General features: G+C 46.6%; 1 protein-coding gene across 35 annotated transcripts in view; it reads left to right on the top strand.

Annotated features, from left to right (window-relative positions):
* LOC1274122 (protein groucho) overlaps nt 1-18,850 on the top strand; it is a 187,686-nt gene that overhangs the window by 164,198 nt on the left and 4,638 nt on the right. For 16 of the 35 annotated variants that reach the window (XM_061648355.1, XM_061648357.1, XM_061648382.1 and 13 more), the window contains 4 exons: nt 3,376-3,513; nt 4,679-4,711; nt 18,276-18,479; nt 18,616-18,717. In XM_061648355.1, coding sequence (XP_061504339.1) covers nt 3,376-3,513; nt 4,679-4,711; nt 18,276-18,479; nt 18,616-18,717 — 477 coding nt within the window. The remainder of the gene's footprint in view (nt 1-3,375; nt 3,514-4,678; nt 4,712-18,275; nt 18,480-18,615; nt 18,718-18,850) is intronic. The other 19 variants (XM_061648358.1, XM_061648366.1, XM_061648379.1 and 16 more) reach the window with 5 other exon arrangements.

Here is an 18,850-nt window from a genome sequence, read left to right on the forward strand (position 1 = left end):
TCTCTGTTTCGTTTTTCGATTAGAATCGATACCGATCTCTGCTACATAGGACCGGGCCGGGCTGTCGGGAGACGGACTCTATCGAAGCAATGATGGCTTAGGTGCCCATGATTCGTCCACTTCGTTGCCACTCAACTTCCACACTCCCCAGCCCCCCCCCCCCCCCCCCCCCCCCGGGTCACCATAGTGTTAAATATAGTCAAGAGGTTCGGCCTTATTTTGGTACCGAACAACGGGATGGTAGGCGGAGGTGAAGTCTTCATCAAGCGAGAAGACTTTGCTCCCTCGCTGGTTCGATTTCAGCTTTTTTCTCTTGATACATTTTCTTGTTCATCTTCTATTCAATGTCTCGGCGGAAAATGATGCTGATTAAGAGGATGACAAGAATGAAACGTTTCTGTCGGCGCACTCCTCTCTCTCGGTCCCGCATCCGTACTCCGCCGGTTCAATAAAAAGCTTCTTCCTCTGCCTTCAAGATAAAAGCGATGAAGCCAAAATGGCTTCCCAAGCTTACCGAAGGCAAATGACAACAATGGTATGGTGGTCGATGACATTACGGCGCTGAAGCTTATAAATCGTGCTTTTTATTGATGATGGAAATCATCGAATAAGTTAACTCGCTGATTTCGTTATTGTGATTTCTTATTTGATTCGTACACTAATTGCTGTCTTACTTGCATACCAAAGTGTGATCTTGTGAAATCTTCTCTTTTACTTGCGTTTGGCTTCCCGTACAACTATTCATCAATAATTTCCTCAAAGTTGATCGACATTTTGGCTGAGCTGTCTGCGTTTGAATGGTGGCAAATCGTTTACAAAAGGCAATACCGACACACCTTTGACAGGGGAAAAAATCAACCCTCTCAGCAAACCTTTATGTTCCCCCCACTTCGATCGATGCCCAGAACGTATGTGGCGCAGGGCCACAAATAGACCAAATCGTCACAAAAATCAAATCATGCCCTGGGATCGGATGATGATTCCCCTTTCCGAGGAGTTGTTGTCGTTGTTTGATATTAACGAAAATAAAATCGAACAAAATACAACCCCACAACACGAAACGGGTAAACGAAGTGGGGAGGGGGAGGGGATCAAGCGAATGATTCTCTGTTACCTCCCGCTCACCTCCCTATTCCGGGGAAGAAGTGAGAGGTGGATTCGAGAATTCGTGGACTGACTGTGCTCGAGAATGATTTTGTTCGTTTTATTATTTTTCAATAAAGTCATGAGGTGGGGGTGCAGTTCGTCTCCTCCACACTACGTCCCAATCAACTCCGCCGCTCCATCGATATTGACGTTCGATTTGAGTTCGTTTCACCTTCTCCTTCCCGCTCAAATGTACTCACCAAAAATACCTTCTGCTATCGTGTTATGGATTCTGTTTGAACTTTTGGTTCAAATTTCCTCCCTCTTCCAGCGACGCCTTTTTACCATCAATATAACCACCACCGTTGTTTGGTTCGGCGTGTGTCTGTCGTCAGTAAGAAGGCGAAAAATTGAACAGTCACCCATGGGGAGATGAGAGAGAGAGAGAAGGACACAAGAATCGAATCGATTTTATGGCACACTATAAAGCTGTTTGCTGTTGTAACATTTTTCGGCGATTCTTCTTCTGTTTCCTATCCTTTCCACATTTACCGCACAGCATCTTCTCGGTACAAGGTGAGGATGTTTTAAAAAATGATGAAGGATAAGGCGCTGCCCCTCAAAGTTCGCCTTTCCAATCCTTGGAAGGATGCAAGCACTCTCAACCGCACAAGACAAAAAACCGAGTCTTTCTTCGGTGATGTGTTTGCTTCTGCCAAAATACGGGAGTTGGCGCCGGGGGTGCCGAAAATGACAAAGAAAAATCCATTCACTTGTCAACCGTTACGAGGGGAGCTTAACCCAAAATTCCAAAATCCGGCTGAATTCGTGAGACACATTCTGTTGGTTTGCACAGGACGACACCTCTTTCAAGAGTTTATCCCACAGCTCGGTCACCCTAACTGGACTTTAGTTGAATTTGCTAAAGGGAAACTTTTTTTTCGCTCCATTCTTTTTGGTCTCCCGCGTCCTTCCGTCCTCCCAAAAACGGTGCATCTAAAATTGGTTATCCAAAACCCCATGCATCGGGGTTATTCTCCAAACCATGGAAGGGCTAAACATTTATCATTTTTCTATTGAACGGGAAGAAGGGTCGTAGAAGAAGAGGGTGGAAATCTTTTTTAGGAAGTAAATACCCTTTTCTTTTGGAGTTTTCTTCCAGCTTAGGTGTGTGAGTGTGTGTGTGTGTGCAACAGTAGGGTTTGGTCGGTTAGGTGAAACATTCTTTTATTTCTCGTTTCTTGTTTTTCCGTCCTTCCGTTTGAATCCGTTTTGCGTTTCTCCACCCATCGTGGCGCACCGGTTTATTCAACTGTGTGACTTCCGTTGCTGGTCGAAGAATAAGCCCTTTTTATGGTGCAATGTGTTAGATCCGGAAAAAAGGGATGAGACGATGCCGCCCCACACCCGGGGTCACAAAACACAGTCGGTGTCCATATGCTCGTTACCGCACGGTTTACCTGGCGTCTCCATCCATTCACACCACGCGCGCGCTCTCTCTCTCTCTCTCCTCGAAGTAAGTCGACCAAAGTCGCAATATTTTATATACCTCTTTTTCCTGAGTCCCGTTTACGGTCAGATGGTTGTTTGTAGATTTGTGATCTCGATCGGAATGCCTGCCAGTGGGCGAAGAGTGGACAGGATATTTCCAGAGTCAGTAAGAGAGGAAGGCAAAGTAAAGTAAACCCCAGCTCGGCTGGGTAGAGCAGCAGGTTATGGGCCAGTGACGTTTAATATCGCTCACGGAAACCCTTCGATGAAATGCGGTCATCTGCACGCGCGGGGCTCAAGCTATAGCGGGAAGGTGCGGTGGTGTGGATTGAATAAAAAATAGAATTTAAGGCAGCATAATGGTTGATAAAACGAAAAGAGACTTATCTGCTCGACATCTTGAAGGGCAGGAATGTTAGCCGAATCTGTTTTCATCCGCTTTTTTTTCTTTCCTCTGAGCTTTGAAGGTTATTTTTCTTATTTTCTGTGCTGCTTCTTGCGTAGACAAATATCAGTCCGCTTTTCCGGAGCAGCCGAACTAAGCGTGGTAATAATTTATTCAAAAGATTAGACGAACCTTTGCAGAGCGTTAGCAGCACACTTCAGCAACTTTGTTTGATGCATTTTAATCGGAGGAGATGACTCTTGAGTCTGTGACGAATATTTGCGAATATATTTTGCTTCTTTTTTGCAGTAATAGGATTTAGGAAAGCAAAGAAGCTTGATCGCTTTCATTATAAAATCACACTTATTTGAAGTTTTATTTATTGTTTGTTTTTCTTCTTTCTTTCTTTGCAGACCGAAATTGCCAAACGACTGAATGCCCTCATCGGCCAGCTGCTGCCATTCTTGGCAACGGAGCATCAGCAACAGATCGCCTCAGCCGTGGAGCGAGCGAAACAGGTCACAATGCCGGAACTGAACGCAATCATTGGTGTAAGTAGTCTTATTAGCAGACGCATTGAGGGTTAAAACTTGTATTCCTTCAAAAAGGCAATTCCGCCCCTACGTATGCGTAGTGTACCAAATAGAGCGATTCAACCAACAAAAAACACGCAGGGCCTCATGAAAAACAAAAAAATGTCGAGCTATAGCAAAGCTTTGATTGATTGATGATCCCCTGTTTTAATCGATTACCCTTCACCCCAAAGTGTCACATACTGATGATATTGTTCCTTTTCTTACCTTGTAACCATTTAATTATGTGTTGAGTTTATATCTAGATATATGCCTTAGTTGCGTGATTTTTCTTCCTCCCTGTTTTGGTTACTACATTTTGTTTGACCATTTGATTGCCCATAGTTTAGTGATTACATTGATTGAGTTCGAGTTCAAGTATGGTTCTGTTTTTCATCGCTCCACGTTAACATACGTACCAAATCAAACGGTTTTTGTTCATATGGTATTTAGTATTGTTTTGCCAAAATTATGGAATGTATTGGAACTACTTACTACTCTCTATTAGCTTTGCTTTGATTAAGGTCATGGTTTTGATCCTACGTTTGATATATTTACTTTCTTTCAAAGCTCCATCCCCAATACGATCGCCAAGACAATCAGTAGTAGACGCTCGATCGCTTAGTAGACGCGTGAATTCTCATTAGATTGCGTTATGCTTTTTTACCTATTTTTTTAAATTTGAATTATTCCATAATTGATGATTAAGAGAGTTTTGTTTCTTCGCTTCGTCGCTGGAGACCATTCATCTCCCAAGTGCGGCGATCGTTTATGTCCTAGTAAGAAGAGGGGGTGAATGTCTTGTAACGAAAACCTATTGTATGATAAGAAGGACCATTTCAACAATCAAAAATTTGTACACCATGTAATTTGATCTCCTATTTTTTCTTCTTCTTCTTCTACTCCTTTTGTCTCGTTTCTGACTCTTAATCGCACGCTGCAAATCCTCTCATTTTGCTGCTGCAAATTCTTCAAAAACAAAAACGCAAAACAAATCACCACCACTCAAACTCTCACGTTAAACAAAACCACAAAATTATTCGCGTCACGACACCCCCTCCGAAAATAAACGACCGATTTTGAAAAACGCGCAAAATGAAAACCATATGAATCCTCTTCTCGGCCTCGCCCTGCCAATCTGCAGCAACATCAGCAACAGGGAATTCAGCAACTTTTAGTAAGTTTCGTGTTAACTATTCAAACGCACATAACATCTATCCCCTCGCCCCCGCCCCCCATTCACCCTGCATTTTTTCTTTTTGTTGTGTCAACTGCAATGCACTTTTCCCTTTTATCCTGGTTTATAATGCTGAAAAAATCCCTCCAGCCTTACGCAGTTAATATGCAACAGAAAGAGAGCGTGTATAAGATATAACGAGAGAGAGGCGCTAGAGATCATAATCATCTTGTGTTTGTTCTAATATATCATCCTAACTAATGTTTTGAATCTGTGTCTGTGTAACAATGTCGTGAGATCAGGAATGGATTATTCGTTCAGGCTAGCATTTTCAGTTGGTTTATTCAGTTTATGCAAGACGTCTTTTTCATACACACGAAGACAATGTTCATATGTATAGCTTTTTATATTTCTTGTAGAATGTTTTTGTTTTATTGTGATGTTACTACCAATCATTATCAGCACAATTTGTTTCCATTTTACATGGCGCGAATTGATCATTTTTGCTTTTTTCCACGTGTTTCTATGAATTTATCATTAATGCCATTTTTATCGGTTTTAAAAGGGAAAAACCTCTTTTCTGTTATCATGCTTATACTTTGTTTGAAAAATGTCAATTGCATGTTCAAGCCGTTCAACAAGCGTGAAGCCTCAAGCCTGCTATAATACTTCCCCCACCAGCACAAACACTTGATTTGTACCATTTCAACCGTTGTCTGTTCGAAGGTATCGCAATTAAATCTAAATCAAGCGCTAAAAAATGCTCAGCGATAGTGATTCAGATGAAAGTGATGCTCTCGCTTTGCTATACATCGTCTATTCTTCCACGAAGTGCGCCCAGAAGCCAAGTGGGTCCATGCTGTTCTTCTCGTTCCCACATCATCATTTTCGGGTTTGTACACAACAAACTGCTGCTGATGGGATCGAAATTAGGCTTGTAAAAAGGCAGCACCAACGACGAGCACAAAAAAGCGAATCATCAAACCGTTTTCCGTAAATGGTTTACCCGAGATTGTGTTGTCACTGACTGTTGGCAGTAAAGCCACCGATTGGGAATTAGCGATTATCGGTTTCGGACAATCTCTTCCGCAAAATCTGCCATCGGGGAAGGGATGATGCGAGGGGCAGGGATTAATTAATTAACTTTGAAATTTCGAAACTCATCGAGTTTTACGACTGGTCGAAAGGAAAATCCCCTCGATTTGTGGCCGATTAGATTTTTATCGTGCCGTTTTAAGGACATTTTCACCAAGTCTGTTGTTTTGGCCATGCAATTGCCATTAATTGATTTGTTTTTGTAATTCAGAAACTTGAGATAGCTAAAGCGAACGTTCACATTTCAAATGTTCCAATCGTACGCGGAAGCGCTAGTTCGTTTGGGCTCAGTTTGTTGATAGCCAATGCTAAATACATATCTCATGAATTTCTAACTCCTCCACCCCTTGTTCAGTAAATTCGTTTTAGTTTCACCCCGCATCCGCACAACCGATTGAAATAAAATTTGTCGAGTTGATTAGTTCTTCTCCGTTTCCCTTCGGTCTCTCTCCCTTCCCTAACGACGGCTTTCTGTCCCTCGTAGGGCTCTTTGAGGCAGCAAAAACGCTCTCCATTAGTCGCACCCTCTCATTCTCCAAACCGGCCCAACCACTCCCCAAAATCACGTTCTGGTTGGCTCTGCCAACCAAAAACCGCAAAACATTAACATTCCTGTGGAGCGGCGTTCCACAAAGACCTTGGGTTCCGGGGCAAGGTTCGTCTGGGACTGAGAAACACGAGCGAAAGTGATTTATATCGATCAAAGACTAAACTGAGCAAGAAACTGTCCCTATCTCCCAAGCTCCTGCCCAACTCCATGGATCCATGCTGGTGTGTCGAAAGGTCTCTCAGTCGCTTCATTTCTCCGTCGTTTCCCATCCCATCCATTTCGGCATTCGGAGCGGAAACATCTCATGCCACAATTGTGCCAACGGCTACCGGGTCTTCCGGTTCCACTTACCCCAAAATTTAGCCCAAAGCTTGTCTCGTCCCTCGTTTCGGTTGTCTGACTAGCTCGGAAGGATACAGGCACTCCCCTCCCCGGCGCTCCTTGTGTGCTCCCGCCCTGTACCCCGTGTCAGTCATTAAGCGATCTTCTTATCTCCCGAAAGATTCATTCCGTATTCAACATTTAATTAACAACATCATCACGTTCCATAAGTTTCTCTATTATCCTTGCGGCACACACACACACACACTGCCACCTTCCTCCGACACTGTGTGGCTCGCAGCATCGTTCCTGCTGCTCGGTCTCGGTCTTTCGGCATCCCTTCGGGGCACCACCACCCCCCACAAGAACGTCTTTCTCCAGCTGCCTTTCATTTGATGTAGCTGAAACAATTGGTGTACGTGCGTGTGTGTACGTGTGTGTGTGTGTGAGTCCTATGACCGTTGAATAGTGAAAGGACATCCGACTCACTCTCCATCCATCCATCCCCCCCGCCACTGGGAGTTGTTGTGTGTTGTCTTCTCACACTCAACATGACACACACGTTGCTGCGCTGTCCGCTGCCTCCGTCCCCTTGGCACGGCGATGCTTTATTCTGTCAGCACACAATTCCCAACGATTATGTTCCAAGCCAAAAGACCACTTCCACCGTTGTGTGCGTGTTGGTCGTGGATGGATGGGAGGGAAGTGTCAGGGCTATTTCTATTTGTACGCTTCATTTATGGTCAAAATGCTTCGGCACCTCCCGCTGCTGCTGCTGCTGCTGAACACCGAGGACGCCTTGGTACGCTTCTTTCATCTGCCCAATATTCGTTACGCTTTCAGCCACGTTGTTGGGGAAAGTCCTTTATTTCATTGAAGCCCAATTCCTCCTATCCACGTTTCGCCCTCCCTCCATGGCCATGCTATTCGGAGGTCACCATATAATGTCCGAAATTGGTAAATGGGAATGCCCGAACCTGGGACAGCACCGACCGCCTAGCCGAGCGCTCCAAGTGGTGTTATGTGTCCTTTTATTTTCTTTTTTTCCTTGGCAGAAATCACTTCCACTCTCTCCTACACGAGTAAAACACAGCAAGTGTAGTAGGAGAAGCGAGGAGAAAGAGGGTGGCTGACCGAATGATTATGTTTGCGTCCCCAGGACGTGACAATAAAACGCGCTCTCGCCGTCCAAAAGGACGACATCGACGACGACGACGACCGTAACGATACCAGCGAGAAAATGGAGCAATGAATTCTTCTGTATTTATTTCTCTATTCTCTCTCTGCTCACGCTGCAGGCTCGTCCTGATTCCTCCCGGGCCCATGGCACCATTCGATTTTATGACACTAATTTCATTGAAGGGCGAGGGAAGACTAATACGGTTTAGTCGTTTTTGTGTGGCGAGGCGCAAGGCGCAAACGGAGCAGGAAGGGCGGTGTACCATGTTTTCTTCGGGTTTTGGTACGACCCCTCCTCTGCCGCAGTTTGCACGCACGCACGCGACTATTATCACACGCACGAGCCCAAAACACGCACGATAAATAAATAGATTAATTGCAATCGTGCGACACATTGTGAAACCAATTGGCCAATTGGCGTACTTTCGATGGACTGTTTGTGCCAATTACATAGAAAATTTGACTTAATTTTCAAAGACAACAATAACGTCAATCATGAAATTGCACGCGTCATTTGAGAACAGCATGAGTCTGTACCATCTCTTTCTGCGCAAATCCCTATTGGAATTGAATTGAATAAAGTGTTCATGAAAACGAGAAAAACTTATCCCAGCATTACGTCGCCCAGCTAGCCACCCACGCTTGCTGCTGTAGCAGTGAAACGCATCCAAGCGAGAAAAACTAATGGCAGTAATATCATCATTCCGGCGCCGGAAGCAATGGTGGTTAGGCAACCAACACCACGAGCACTTCCTCTGCTGCTGCTGCTGCTACGCTGGGTGCGAGGTAAAGGTCGCTTAACCCATCATCGAGGTCGGTTCCAGTCATAAAACATTAGTCTGTGTGTGTGTGTGGGTGCGTGTGCTGTAGTAAAACATTTACCCAGCTGGTTGCCCACCTATACTGAAACCTGTGTTGTGCGCGCGATGGTGTGTGGAAAGCTTCGGTTTGGGGTCTTTTTTATTACCATTTTCATCGATGCCCCGGTGTACGTGTGTGTTTCCCCCACTCAACGGATTATTAACCAATAGAGTGAAGCAGGAAAAGGGGGAAATGGCGAAAAGCTTCACCCTTTTGGCCCTTGTATCGTTTTGCGTTTCAGTCGAACAGTTTCGATGCTATCACTCGCCGCTCGTTCGCCCATCGAAAAACCCGTCCTCCTATCTCTCGACTTTTGTTGGATAGTATTAGCAGTGTGGTAGTAGTAGTAGTAGTGTGCCGGCAATTAATCCTGTAGGGCGAAATGTTCCATTCGATCATCCTGTTTGCGCGGAGTAGGGGGGGGGGATTTGGGTGAAAATTTGTGGTTTTCCTCAAACTAACCAAAACTCTAATTTACCTTCATCGGGTGCGCGCGTGTTCTGTTTCGGTCGTGTAAGGCAGCTAGCAGAAGAAGAAAAACAGTGTAAAATACCACCCAAATGCCAACACACAACACCTCAGACCTCCCCTCCTCCCTATTGCTATTGCTCACGTGTCACACAACCGGAACACAGCTACTGCGCGCCCTCCCGGTCCCGGTCGTCGTAAACTAAATTGCTAGCATAATTATAATCGTATAACCACATTTTAATATAATCATCCTATTTAATTTCACTCAAACTCCACCCCCTTGTTTGAGCGCGTACATGTGTGTGTGTGTATATGTAGATTGGGTGCTGCTCTTTTGCGCTTTTCCCTTACCTCACACTCACCCAGGGTAGCTCTGCTACGTGTGTCCTGTTATTAGGCTGAACAACATTGAAACACCACAACAAACTACTGCCACCATTGGCACAGGCAAGTTAGTCAGTCGGGCAGGGGCAGCATTAACGCGCGGCAGCCCCTTCATCCACCACCATTTCTGATCCACTTCACTCCACTCTCCTTCCTTCCTTCCGGACTAATTCCGAGCACGCAATGTTGCACACGGGCAGGAGTGTTGGGATACAGTTTTCCACACGTTACCAGTTTATTGTTACGCCACCACGACCACCGCCACACCGGTGTACGGGTGAAAAAGTTTGTTATACCGTCCCCTTCCCTCTCCTCGGTAGAGCGAAGCGAGAGCATGGATGGTGGTGGAGGTGAAACTGCTGCTGGTAGTAGTTTGTTCCATCGGTAAAGCGTGCTTACACAAATGAACCGAATCATAAACGACGAGAGAGAGAGAGAGGGAGGGCCGGCCCGATGGAGGTTTGGGGAAAGACAATGAAAACAGAACGAGTCAAAGTGAAATAGAAAGTGGTTGGCAACTTAGTGCTGGACGATACTGTCCTCCTTTACGCTGCCCAGCAGAACAGTTTGTCCTGGATGCGCTCGGGTGGTCTACCCACCATCACCATGGATCCTATTATCCTCAACTCGGTTGTATTCATCCACCCCGGTGTCTCTGACCTTATCCTTCCGTTCTCGTCACCGGGGTGGTGGGGTCCAATCCTAACGGGATCACATTTATCAGTCGAAGAGTATCCGACAGGGAGGACCTTCCTTCCCTCTCTCGTGTGTGTCGTCATACTGTTCCGCTTTTGAGGTTTTAATCCTTACCAGGTTCGAGCGAATGGTAAAATATCGGGGCACGGGGGACACAGCACACAGCTCCATCACACACCGACAGCCGAATGCGTCTCCTCCGTGCGCGGTTCTGTTTGTGTGTAATAAAGCCAAACAATGATACAGAGAGAGAGAGCGAGTGTGAGAGAGCACAGTCACCCACTGCCCCCCGACTCCCGACCAAATCGACCGTTTATGTACACGCATTCATAAACTAACTCCCCTTGCCCGAAACCCTGCTTGAAATCCGCTCGGAACACACCCCTCTCCCTCATAGGGGGGTGATATTGTGTAGTTGATGTAAAATATGGTTGTTTATCGTTCCCTTTTCCCCGCACATGCCAAGCTACGGAAACGGCATAGAGATGAAGGTGGCAGAGCATGTGTGGGGAGGCCAAATTCCACCAGTTCTCCAGCAGCAACAGCAGCAGCAGCAGGCGAGAGCCACAATCAGAAGCATTATAAAACTCGGCAAAACCACTGGTCCCCCTGCCCCGGTCTCTGCACCGACCAACGTGACCCCGCAACCCTCCGCCATTTCCTTTACCCATTTGAACCGTTTTGAATGCGAGGAAGGAAGGTGGTAAAGTGTTTTTTGCTGCCACCTTCCACCCCCGTTCTCCTATCAGCTTTGCTTTCCTTTCTGTGGATATTGGATTGGTACTGCTCTGTAGTACTTCGGTACAACTCTGTGACCAAGGGTATCAATTGTGAAATGTTTGCCAACTAAAACGAAACGGTGGTTTTGGCACACGTACACACCACCACCCCGACACCTACTCTAGAATGCCCACGTACACACACACACACACACACACGCACACGGGTTTGGATTACCCTCAGGGGGCGAGAAAAACGTAAACGACTGCTAATATGTTTTCCACACCGGGTTGTGGTTTTTCTTTTTGTGGAGCTGTCGTGTGGGCGTGTGTGTTTGGGCGACCAAACCGGGCCCGAGCCTTTTCCGAACAATAAGTGGCCCAAGGGATGGAGGGGATGATGGAGGGTCGCGGGAGAGGTGACGTACGTGACAGTGTACAATTGTTAAAACCCGTGATGTGTTGTTGTGAGTATAAAGCAGCGAAATGTTGTTTAACTTGTTTTGTATTGTTGATTGCCTTAGCCCTTGCCTTGCCTTGCCTGCAGCACTGTTGTGTTGTTTTATTTGTAGAGTAAATTGAGGATTTTGCGATACTTTGTGGCACAGGATAATTATGTCCATCCACATGGAAGCAATTACAAAAGCACCTTATCGATGTTTTACATGGCAAATATATATTGCAAAAAAAAAAAACAAAGAAAAGAAAGGAAAAAGTAATAATGTTCAGCGAATTCTCCGAACGCAAATCCACATCATGGCTGCAGAACTTTTCCACTTATTGACCTTTTCATTCGCTACAGAAATTCATCGGTCGCTCCTCCCGCTGCTGCTTGTTGGTGTGAGCGCGCAGTATTTATCCCACAAACCATTGATCCCCCTTTTCCTACCCCTTCCAATAGGGTTTCCCCTTTTGGGTCGCGAATCTAAGTAAACTCTCCTGCCGCCGCCGCTGTGTCCGTGTAAAGTTGGCGCTTTAAGTTCCCGCCTTTGCTCGTCGACTTTATTTGCCGTAATTTCCTTTGCCTTTTCTCACACCAGCACCTACAAACACACATACACGCACACACACACTTACACCGACCATTGTGGGTTCGCGCTGTGGGTGCTTCGTTTGCTGTAATTCATTTTAATTTGAACCATTTCCTGCTACATAAACGCAAATAAACGCCAACGCGCCTCGCCGGTACGTCGCCGCCTGGTGTTTGGCCCGTCACACCAAACGGCCGTTTTCCCAACGCACCCTCCCCATGCTCTTCTCGTGTCGACCTCCCAAGCAAAGCCCTACAAAACCCACAGTGCGCCACACGGTTGACCTCCGCTGGAAGTATTTCGTGCGGACGTGTGCGGCAATCGTTTGTAAATGACTGCGAAAGTTTTCTCCCTCCTCGTTGGTCTCTAGCCAACATCCCTCCTCTCCCCCCCCCCCCCACAACCGTTGCGCGCTTAACGAGAATCCCCGATTGTGGAAAGCGGAGTGGAAAGGTCTCCTTCCAATTAAAACTCTCCCTGCCTCTCATGTCTGCCTCTCCGTTGGCCTCTCTCGTGTCGTGGGGGCCTCCTCGTCGTCATCATCAGCGTAACCACCCACACCACCGGGCACTGGGGAGTGGGAGGGCTAAAAGGGCAGCAGTAGCAGTAGCAGCAAACCGCTTCCGGTCCAATACCGAGTTCATATTTCATTATGCTTGGCTCTCCCCACTCCACTGCTTTACTGCTCGCGTCGTCGAGTAGTGGAGTGCCTTTCATCGCCCAGCACAAAGCCCCCAACGAGAAGAAGGCAACTACTTCTGGGCTGATGAGGGGAGGGTGGTGGTGGTGTCCATGTCCTTTGTTTCGTTCGCGTGAAAACTCCTTCCAACTTCGACACTGGGTTGGCGCTTTTTGCCCTGCCCCTGTTTCCTGCCTGGCCCCTCTCTCTCTCACACAATCAGCAAAAGAACATGCTGATGACGATGTCGTTAGGGAGTTGGAGCCGAACAAAAAAAAACGAACGAAAGAAACCCAAAAGGACGGTGGAAAACCGGAAAACCCCTCGTTCAAGAAAAGTGAGGTGCACAGCAGTAATTTCCACGCCATTCGAGCACGGACAAATGCACCCACCAACCACCCACCCAACCCGGATGCAAGGTGAATGTTTTCATTGAAGGCGTTGAAGGATATTTTTTCTTCTACATTTTCAACAGCCGTTCTTGAAGCTGGCACTCCAAGCGGGGACAAGTATTACCACGCGATGGTAGCGGGTGGTTGTGTTGTGCAACTGCTGCATCGTGGGGGAGGACCCCAACGAATAAATGATTCATTGTTGCGCGCCAGAGCTTTATGAGTTCGCTGTTATGTTGCTCATTTTTGCTCACAAAAACAAAAAACGCTGGGACGATAGCATATGGTTTTTGCAACGGAAAACGAGCCCGTTATGGGTTTGGATGGGGAATGGTAGGTGCAAAAACGGGTTTTCGACCTTTTAAAATGAAAAGTGTTCTTAGTTTTTCCTTCAAAATGGCAATTTAGGCTGTTAGCCAAAATAATTTAGTAATTCGGAAGTGCTGGGTTGTGTGTTCACTTTTGCCCGCAGTTCAATTTAATGCACACTAATTGCAATGCCCCCAACTTGAAATAAAATTACAAGCAAAAAAACACACCCAACAACCTCATATCTATTTACCTTCACTTCACAGAAGAAGAAAAAAAACGCCATTCTGTGGCGATAAAACCGTCAATTCTGTCTCTCTCCCCTCCCAACCGATCAATCGATTTGCACAAAAACCGCAAATCCGTTGTGTGTTGCAAGACATTTAATCCTTTCCACCTGTCTGAAACCTCCTCCAATCGAACACAACCTTTTGTGTCCAATGGCCCATTGCCGGGTAGAAAAACCGCACAACGCACGAAAACACACAAACAGCCGCAAACAGTTTTCCACGGCTAGCGCCAAACCTCAAAACCGCAGCGGGCATAGTACCCGTACCAGCCGCGGCCCAACGCGCGCCAACACACCATTTTGCATTATGCGACTGAACGTGAACGCGCGTTTATATTGGGTGTGCTAATGCCTGCGTAAACTATTTGAACCTGCTAGCCAAAACCACACCTGTTTCCCAGTCCCTTTTTTATATTTTGTTGCTTAAATGCGGGACGTGTGAAAGCAAACACCACCGAACACAGCAAGTTTGTAGTAACGTAATCAGTGTTTGATCGGAAGCGGGACAAATTGATAGCGCACTGGAAACCGCACAGACTGAGGATATCTTCATGCGACATGTCGATGCAATAATAGCAAACAAATTATAAAACTAGGTGCTCTTTAAGGTGCGTAGAGTTGTGACAATGGCGTAATGATGGTTTCGACTTTTCGGATGATGGCCTCAGTCAGACTAGAAAGGTAGTGTCAAGCGTTGGAGATAGCTTGTAAATGAAAATGTAGGGTTTTTTGTTATATTTTCCAAAATTATGAAGTTTAATGCATCAAACGATAAGTTACCGGTTGGGGCAACAGTATTTGGAGTCATTTTTTTATATTTATGTCCTGATTTCTATGTTAGGTGAATGTTCTATGTCTGAAACTTTAGCCCGTCAGTGGAACAATATTTATCATTTGGGTTGTATTTTCCATGCCTGCAACAAGACAGCATTTGTTTACATTTTTTGGTAAACTTTTTTTACAATTTATAATAAATCTTTTACATTTGTACATTTTTAAGCTAAAAAATAAAGCTTGTTTGGCGTGTGGACTTGTGTGATGATTTCAGTCGTCAACTGTCAAAATCCATGTAAAAAACTGACTAGTATTGTGAAACCTTCCTTACAGGGTTTACCAGTCCAATAAACACCAGTCCACTTGTTTACAATAATTGTATTTTTGAATAGACACGGTTGTCTACCTTGGTCACACGTCAGATGCTGCTAGCTTCTTCTTTTTGGCGTAAACGTCCTACGCGGACGTTCAAATCAATACCACCGCTGCCGGATAGTCAGTCTTTACTACGGTGGGACTGTTCATTCCGGGCTTGAATCCATTACGGGCGTGTTATTGAGTTGTTCGAGTTACCGACTGTACCACGGGACCACCCCAAAGCTGTAAGCTACTATGTCCAAATTAATCACACAATTGTCATCTTCGATTGCACAACTGTCAGTCTCGGCACGGTTTGTTTTGTTTGGTAAAATTTTGTTAAAATAAAACGGATTGAAATACATTAATTTTATTTAAGTAAAATGCAGCATAAACCATACATTCATAAGTAAATCAGTAAATCAGCAACAAACTGAGCCGAATTTGACAGTAAAGCAAACGAAGATGACAACTGTGTTATTAAATTGGACAGAATAGCTTACACCATCTGAGGTGTGATCAAGTGTTAGACAGCGGTGTCTATTAAAAAAGACGATTGTAATAAAAAAGTGGACAGTAGTGATGGGTAACCGGAATCGCACCCACGGCTCGGAATCGCTTCCGAGCATTGCTACTCCGGCTCCGATTCCGAAAAATTCAAATCGTCGATTCCGCCCGGAGCCGTCGGAGCCGTCCGGAGCCGTCCGGAGCCGTCCGGAGCCGTCGGAACCGTCCGGAGCCGTCGGAGCCGTCCGGAGCCGTCGGAGCCGTCCGAAGCCGTCCGGAGCCGCTAGTCGGCAGCTGGAGCCGTTGGAGCCGTCGGAGCCGTCCGGAGCCGTCGGAGCCGTCCGGAGCCGTCGGGGCCGTTGGAGCCGTTGGAGCCGTTGGAGCTGTCCGGAATCGTTGGAGCCGTTCGGAGCCGTCCGGAGCCGTCGGAGCCGTTGGAGCCGTCGGAGCCGCTAGTCGGCAGCTGGAGCCGGTCGGAGCCGTCGTAGCAGTTGGAGCCGACGGAGCCGGTTGGAGCCGTCCGGAGCCGACGGAGCCGACGGAGCCGTCCGGAGCCGGTCGGAACCGTCGTAGTCGTTGGAGCCGACGGAGCCGTCGTAGTCGTTGGAGCCAACGAAAACGGTTGGAGACGTTGGGGCCGTCGGGGCCGTCGAAGCCGACGGAGCCAGTTCGAGCCGTCGGAGTCGTTGTAATAGTCAGAAGTCTTCTGAAGCACCTTAATTTCCCGATATCAGCGAAAATTTCATTTTAAAAAACAGCTTACGAGTAAAAAAATAGTCTTCTTCATTTATTGCTCTGAAGTTTTTTTGTATTTTTTTAAACAATAAAGTCAAAAACAATTGTTTGCTCCGTATATATAGGGAAAAACTATGAATCAAACTATTATTGATCTTTATTTTCATAAAAGATGGACGGATGATTGATAGTTATATTCTTTGTCTTGTCCATGTGCCATCATGTTATTCGGTAAAAAACAAGTGCGGCCTAAACCATACACGTTAGTCGATGTAAACAACCGTGCAATAAATGAATGAAGAAATAATAAATGAAGAAGACTCTTTTTTTACTCGTAAGCTGTTTTTTACAATAAAATTATCACTAATATCGGGAAATTAATGCGCTTCAGAATGCTTCCGACTATTACAACTACTCCGACGGCTCCGCCGGTTCCGGACGGCTCCGGCTGTCGACTAGCGGCTCCGGACGGCTCCGGACGGCTCCGACGGCTCCAACGGCTCCAACGGCTCCAACGGCTCGAACGGCTCCGGACGGCTCCGACGGCTCCGCCGGCTCCGGACGGCTCCGACGGCTCCGGACGGCTCCGGCTGCCGACTAGCGGCTCCGGACGGCTCCGGACGGCTCCGACGGCTCCGAGGTCGGAGTTTTGCACCTACCTTCCGGAACCGCTTCCAATTTTGGCGGAGTCATTCGGAAGCGATTCCGGATTTTTGTTGAATTTACCCATCACTAGTGGACAGTTACTTATTGGACTGGTAAACCCTGTATATTGGAATTTGGTAATTGGAAACAATGCTATGGGATTCCTAATAAGTCTGCCTAAAAAGGGTATCCAATTCCCAGTACATAAAGTTCACTTCCCATAAAACAAAATGGACAAGAAAGTTTCCCAAAGTAACCTTACTTCAAATATTTTGATTTGTAATATCATGTATTTCAATGTGTTTATTTTTATTATTTATTAAATAACATTACTACTTTGTCTTTTTCATGTTGACAACCTCGCCATTCGCCATTTACAAGTTAACACTCACCCAGTACAGGCCAAACTCGTGTCATACCATCCTGTTGTATCGTATCCGCATTGTGCTAACCAGTTTAATAATATGTATGCCTTTTTATCTTGTACACGTGATAGTTTGCTTAAAAAAAGGGCCAAAAATCAAACCATTGACAGGAGGGTGGCTCTGTGGTGTGGGGGAGATTGCACGAGGGGGTGTGTGTGTGCCGGGACGGAAAATAAATATTTATTTTCACACCTTTCCGCACCGTTGGAAGTTCCGTTGCATTCCGAGGCACACCACACACACACACACACACACACATACATTGCCATCTGCTGCGCTCTGATGCTGTTGGTGTTGGGAATGGTCATTATTCATGATCGGTTTGCATGCCCAAACAGACTTCAACCCACACCACACCGTCCACCCACCCAGGTGCAGGCGAACAAACAAATACCTCCTGTGTGTGTGTGTGTATGTATATCCCTGGGCAGTACACACAACTGACCAACCGTGGCGCGCGCCACATACAGACGATTGACGTTAATGCGCACATAATGATTATAACAATTTAATTAAATCACTCAAATATCATAATTACTGCTTCCCGACCGACACTACCATTGAACCACCCCCAGTTCCCCCACCCCACACAGGATCCTCACTCCACGTTCATGGGACTTGGGGGGGCCCAGCATGATGTTTGTATGTTTCTGTGTATGTTTGTATGCCGTGTAATAAACAGCTGTGTGTGTGCATGCTTCCGGAATGACAGTTCCGTGGGGGGGTTGGATTGGGTTGCTTTCTGAATCTTCATTACACATTCCCATTCACATCACTCAATCAAACGTGTGTGTGTTGTCGTCAGGTGTGCTTTAAATGGTAGTCAATTTTGGTCAGACTTTTTTTCCCTTTTTTGGTTTGCTCGTTTTTTGTTCCATTTGCCTTTGCATCTCTATTTTCATTCTACTTCGCGTTAAGCGTTAATTACCATCATTTCCCCCCCACCCATACCCCTCCGATTGTGTGTCACACATTGTTCCTTCTTCCACCGCCACAATCACCACCGCATTCGCAATGCAACGTGCAGCTGTGATCGACTAATTGTGTTTTGTCTCTTTTCTTCCCTCACCTTTTCCATGCCTTTCTCTAACAAAAAAACACACACATACACCTCAACCACCCCCCCTTTGCGTCCACTTGCGCAGCAGCAGATTCACGCACAGCAGATACCGGGCGGACCGCCGCAACCGATCCCGGGGCTCGGAGCCCTCGCCGGCCCGCTGACCGCGTTCGGTGGCCCGATGGGTTTGCCGCACGGAGCGCCGCAAAGTATGCTGAAGGCACCGCCCGATCTGCACCGGGAGGACTTGAAAGTGCCGCTCGGTGGACCCTCCGCTGAGGAGCGTATGGTATGTGTTGCGGAGCTTGAATTCCATTCAGCCAGCGCGGACGAACCTAATGTGTGCCTTTTCTCTCTCTCTCTCTCTCTCTCTCTCTCTCTCTCTCTCTCTCTCTCTCTCTCTCTCTCTTTAAACCATTCCACAGCGCAACTCCGTATCACCGGCGGATCGGGAAAAGTATCGACCACGATCACCCCTCGAGCTGGACGGCGAAGCAAAGCGGCGGAAAGAGGAAAAGCTTAACCACGTAAGTAGCTGTCGTCGCGTGCCGGGAGAGGTTGTTAGGATCGAGCATATATGCGTGTCGTCCCCCGTTTTCCCCGCAGCATCATAGCTCAGTCAGAAGAGAGGAGGAGGGTGTGCTTAGAGCGTGTGTTTCG

This window comes from Anopheles gambiae, chromosome 2 (assembly GCF_943734735.2).
Source record: "Anopheles gambiae chromosome 2, idAnoGambNW_F1_1, whole genome shotgun sequence".
NCBI lineage: Eukaryota > Metazoa > Arthropoda > Insecta > Diptera > Culicidae > Anopheles > Anopheles gambiae.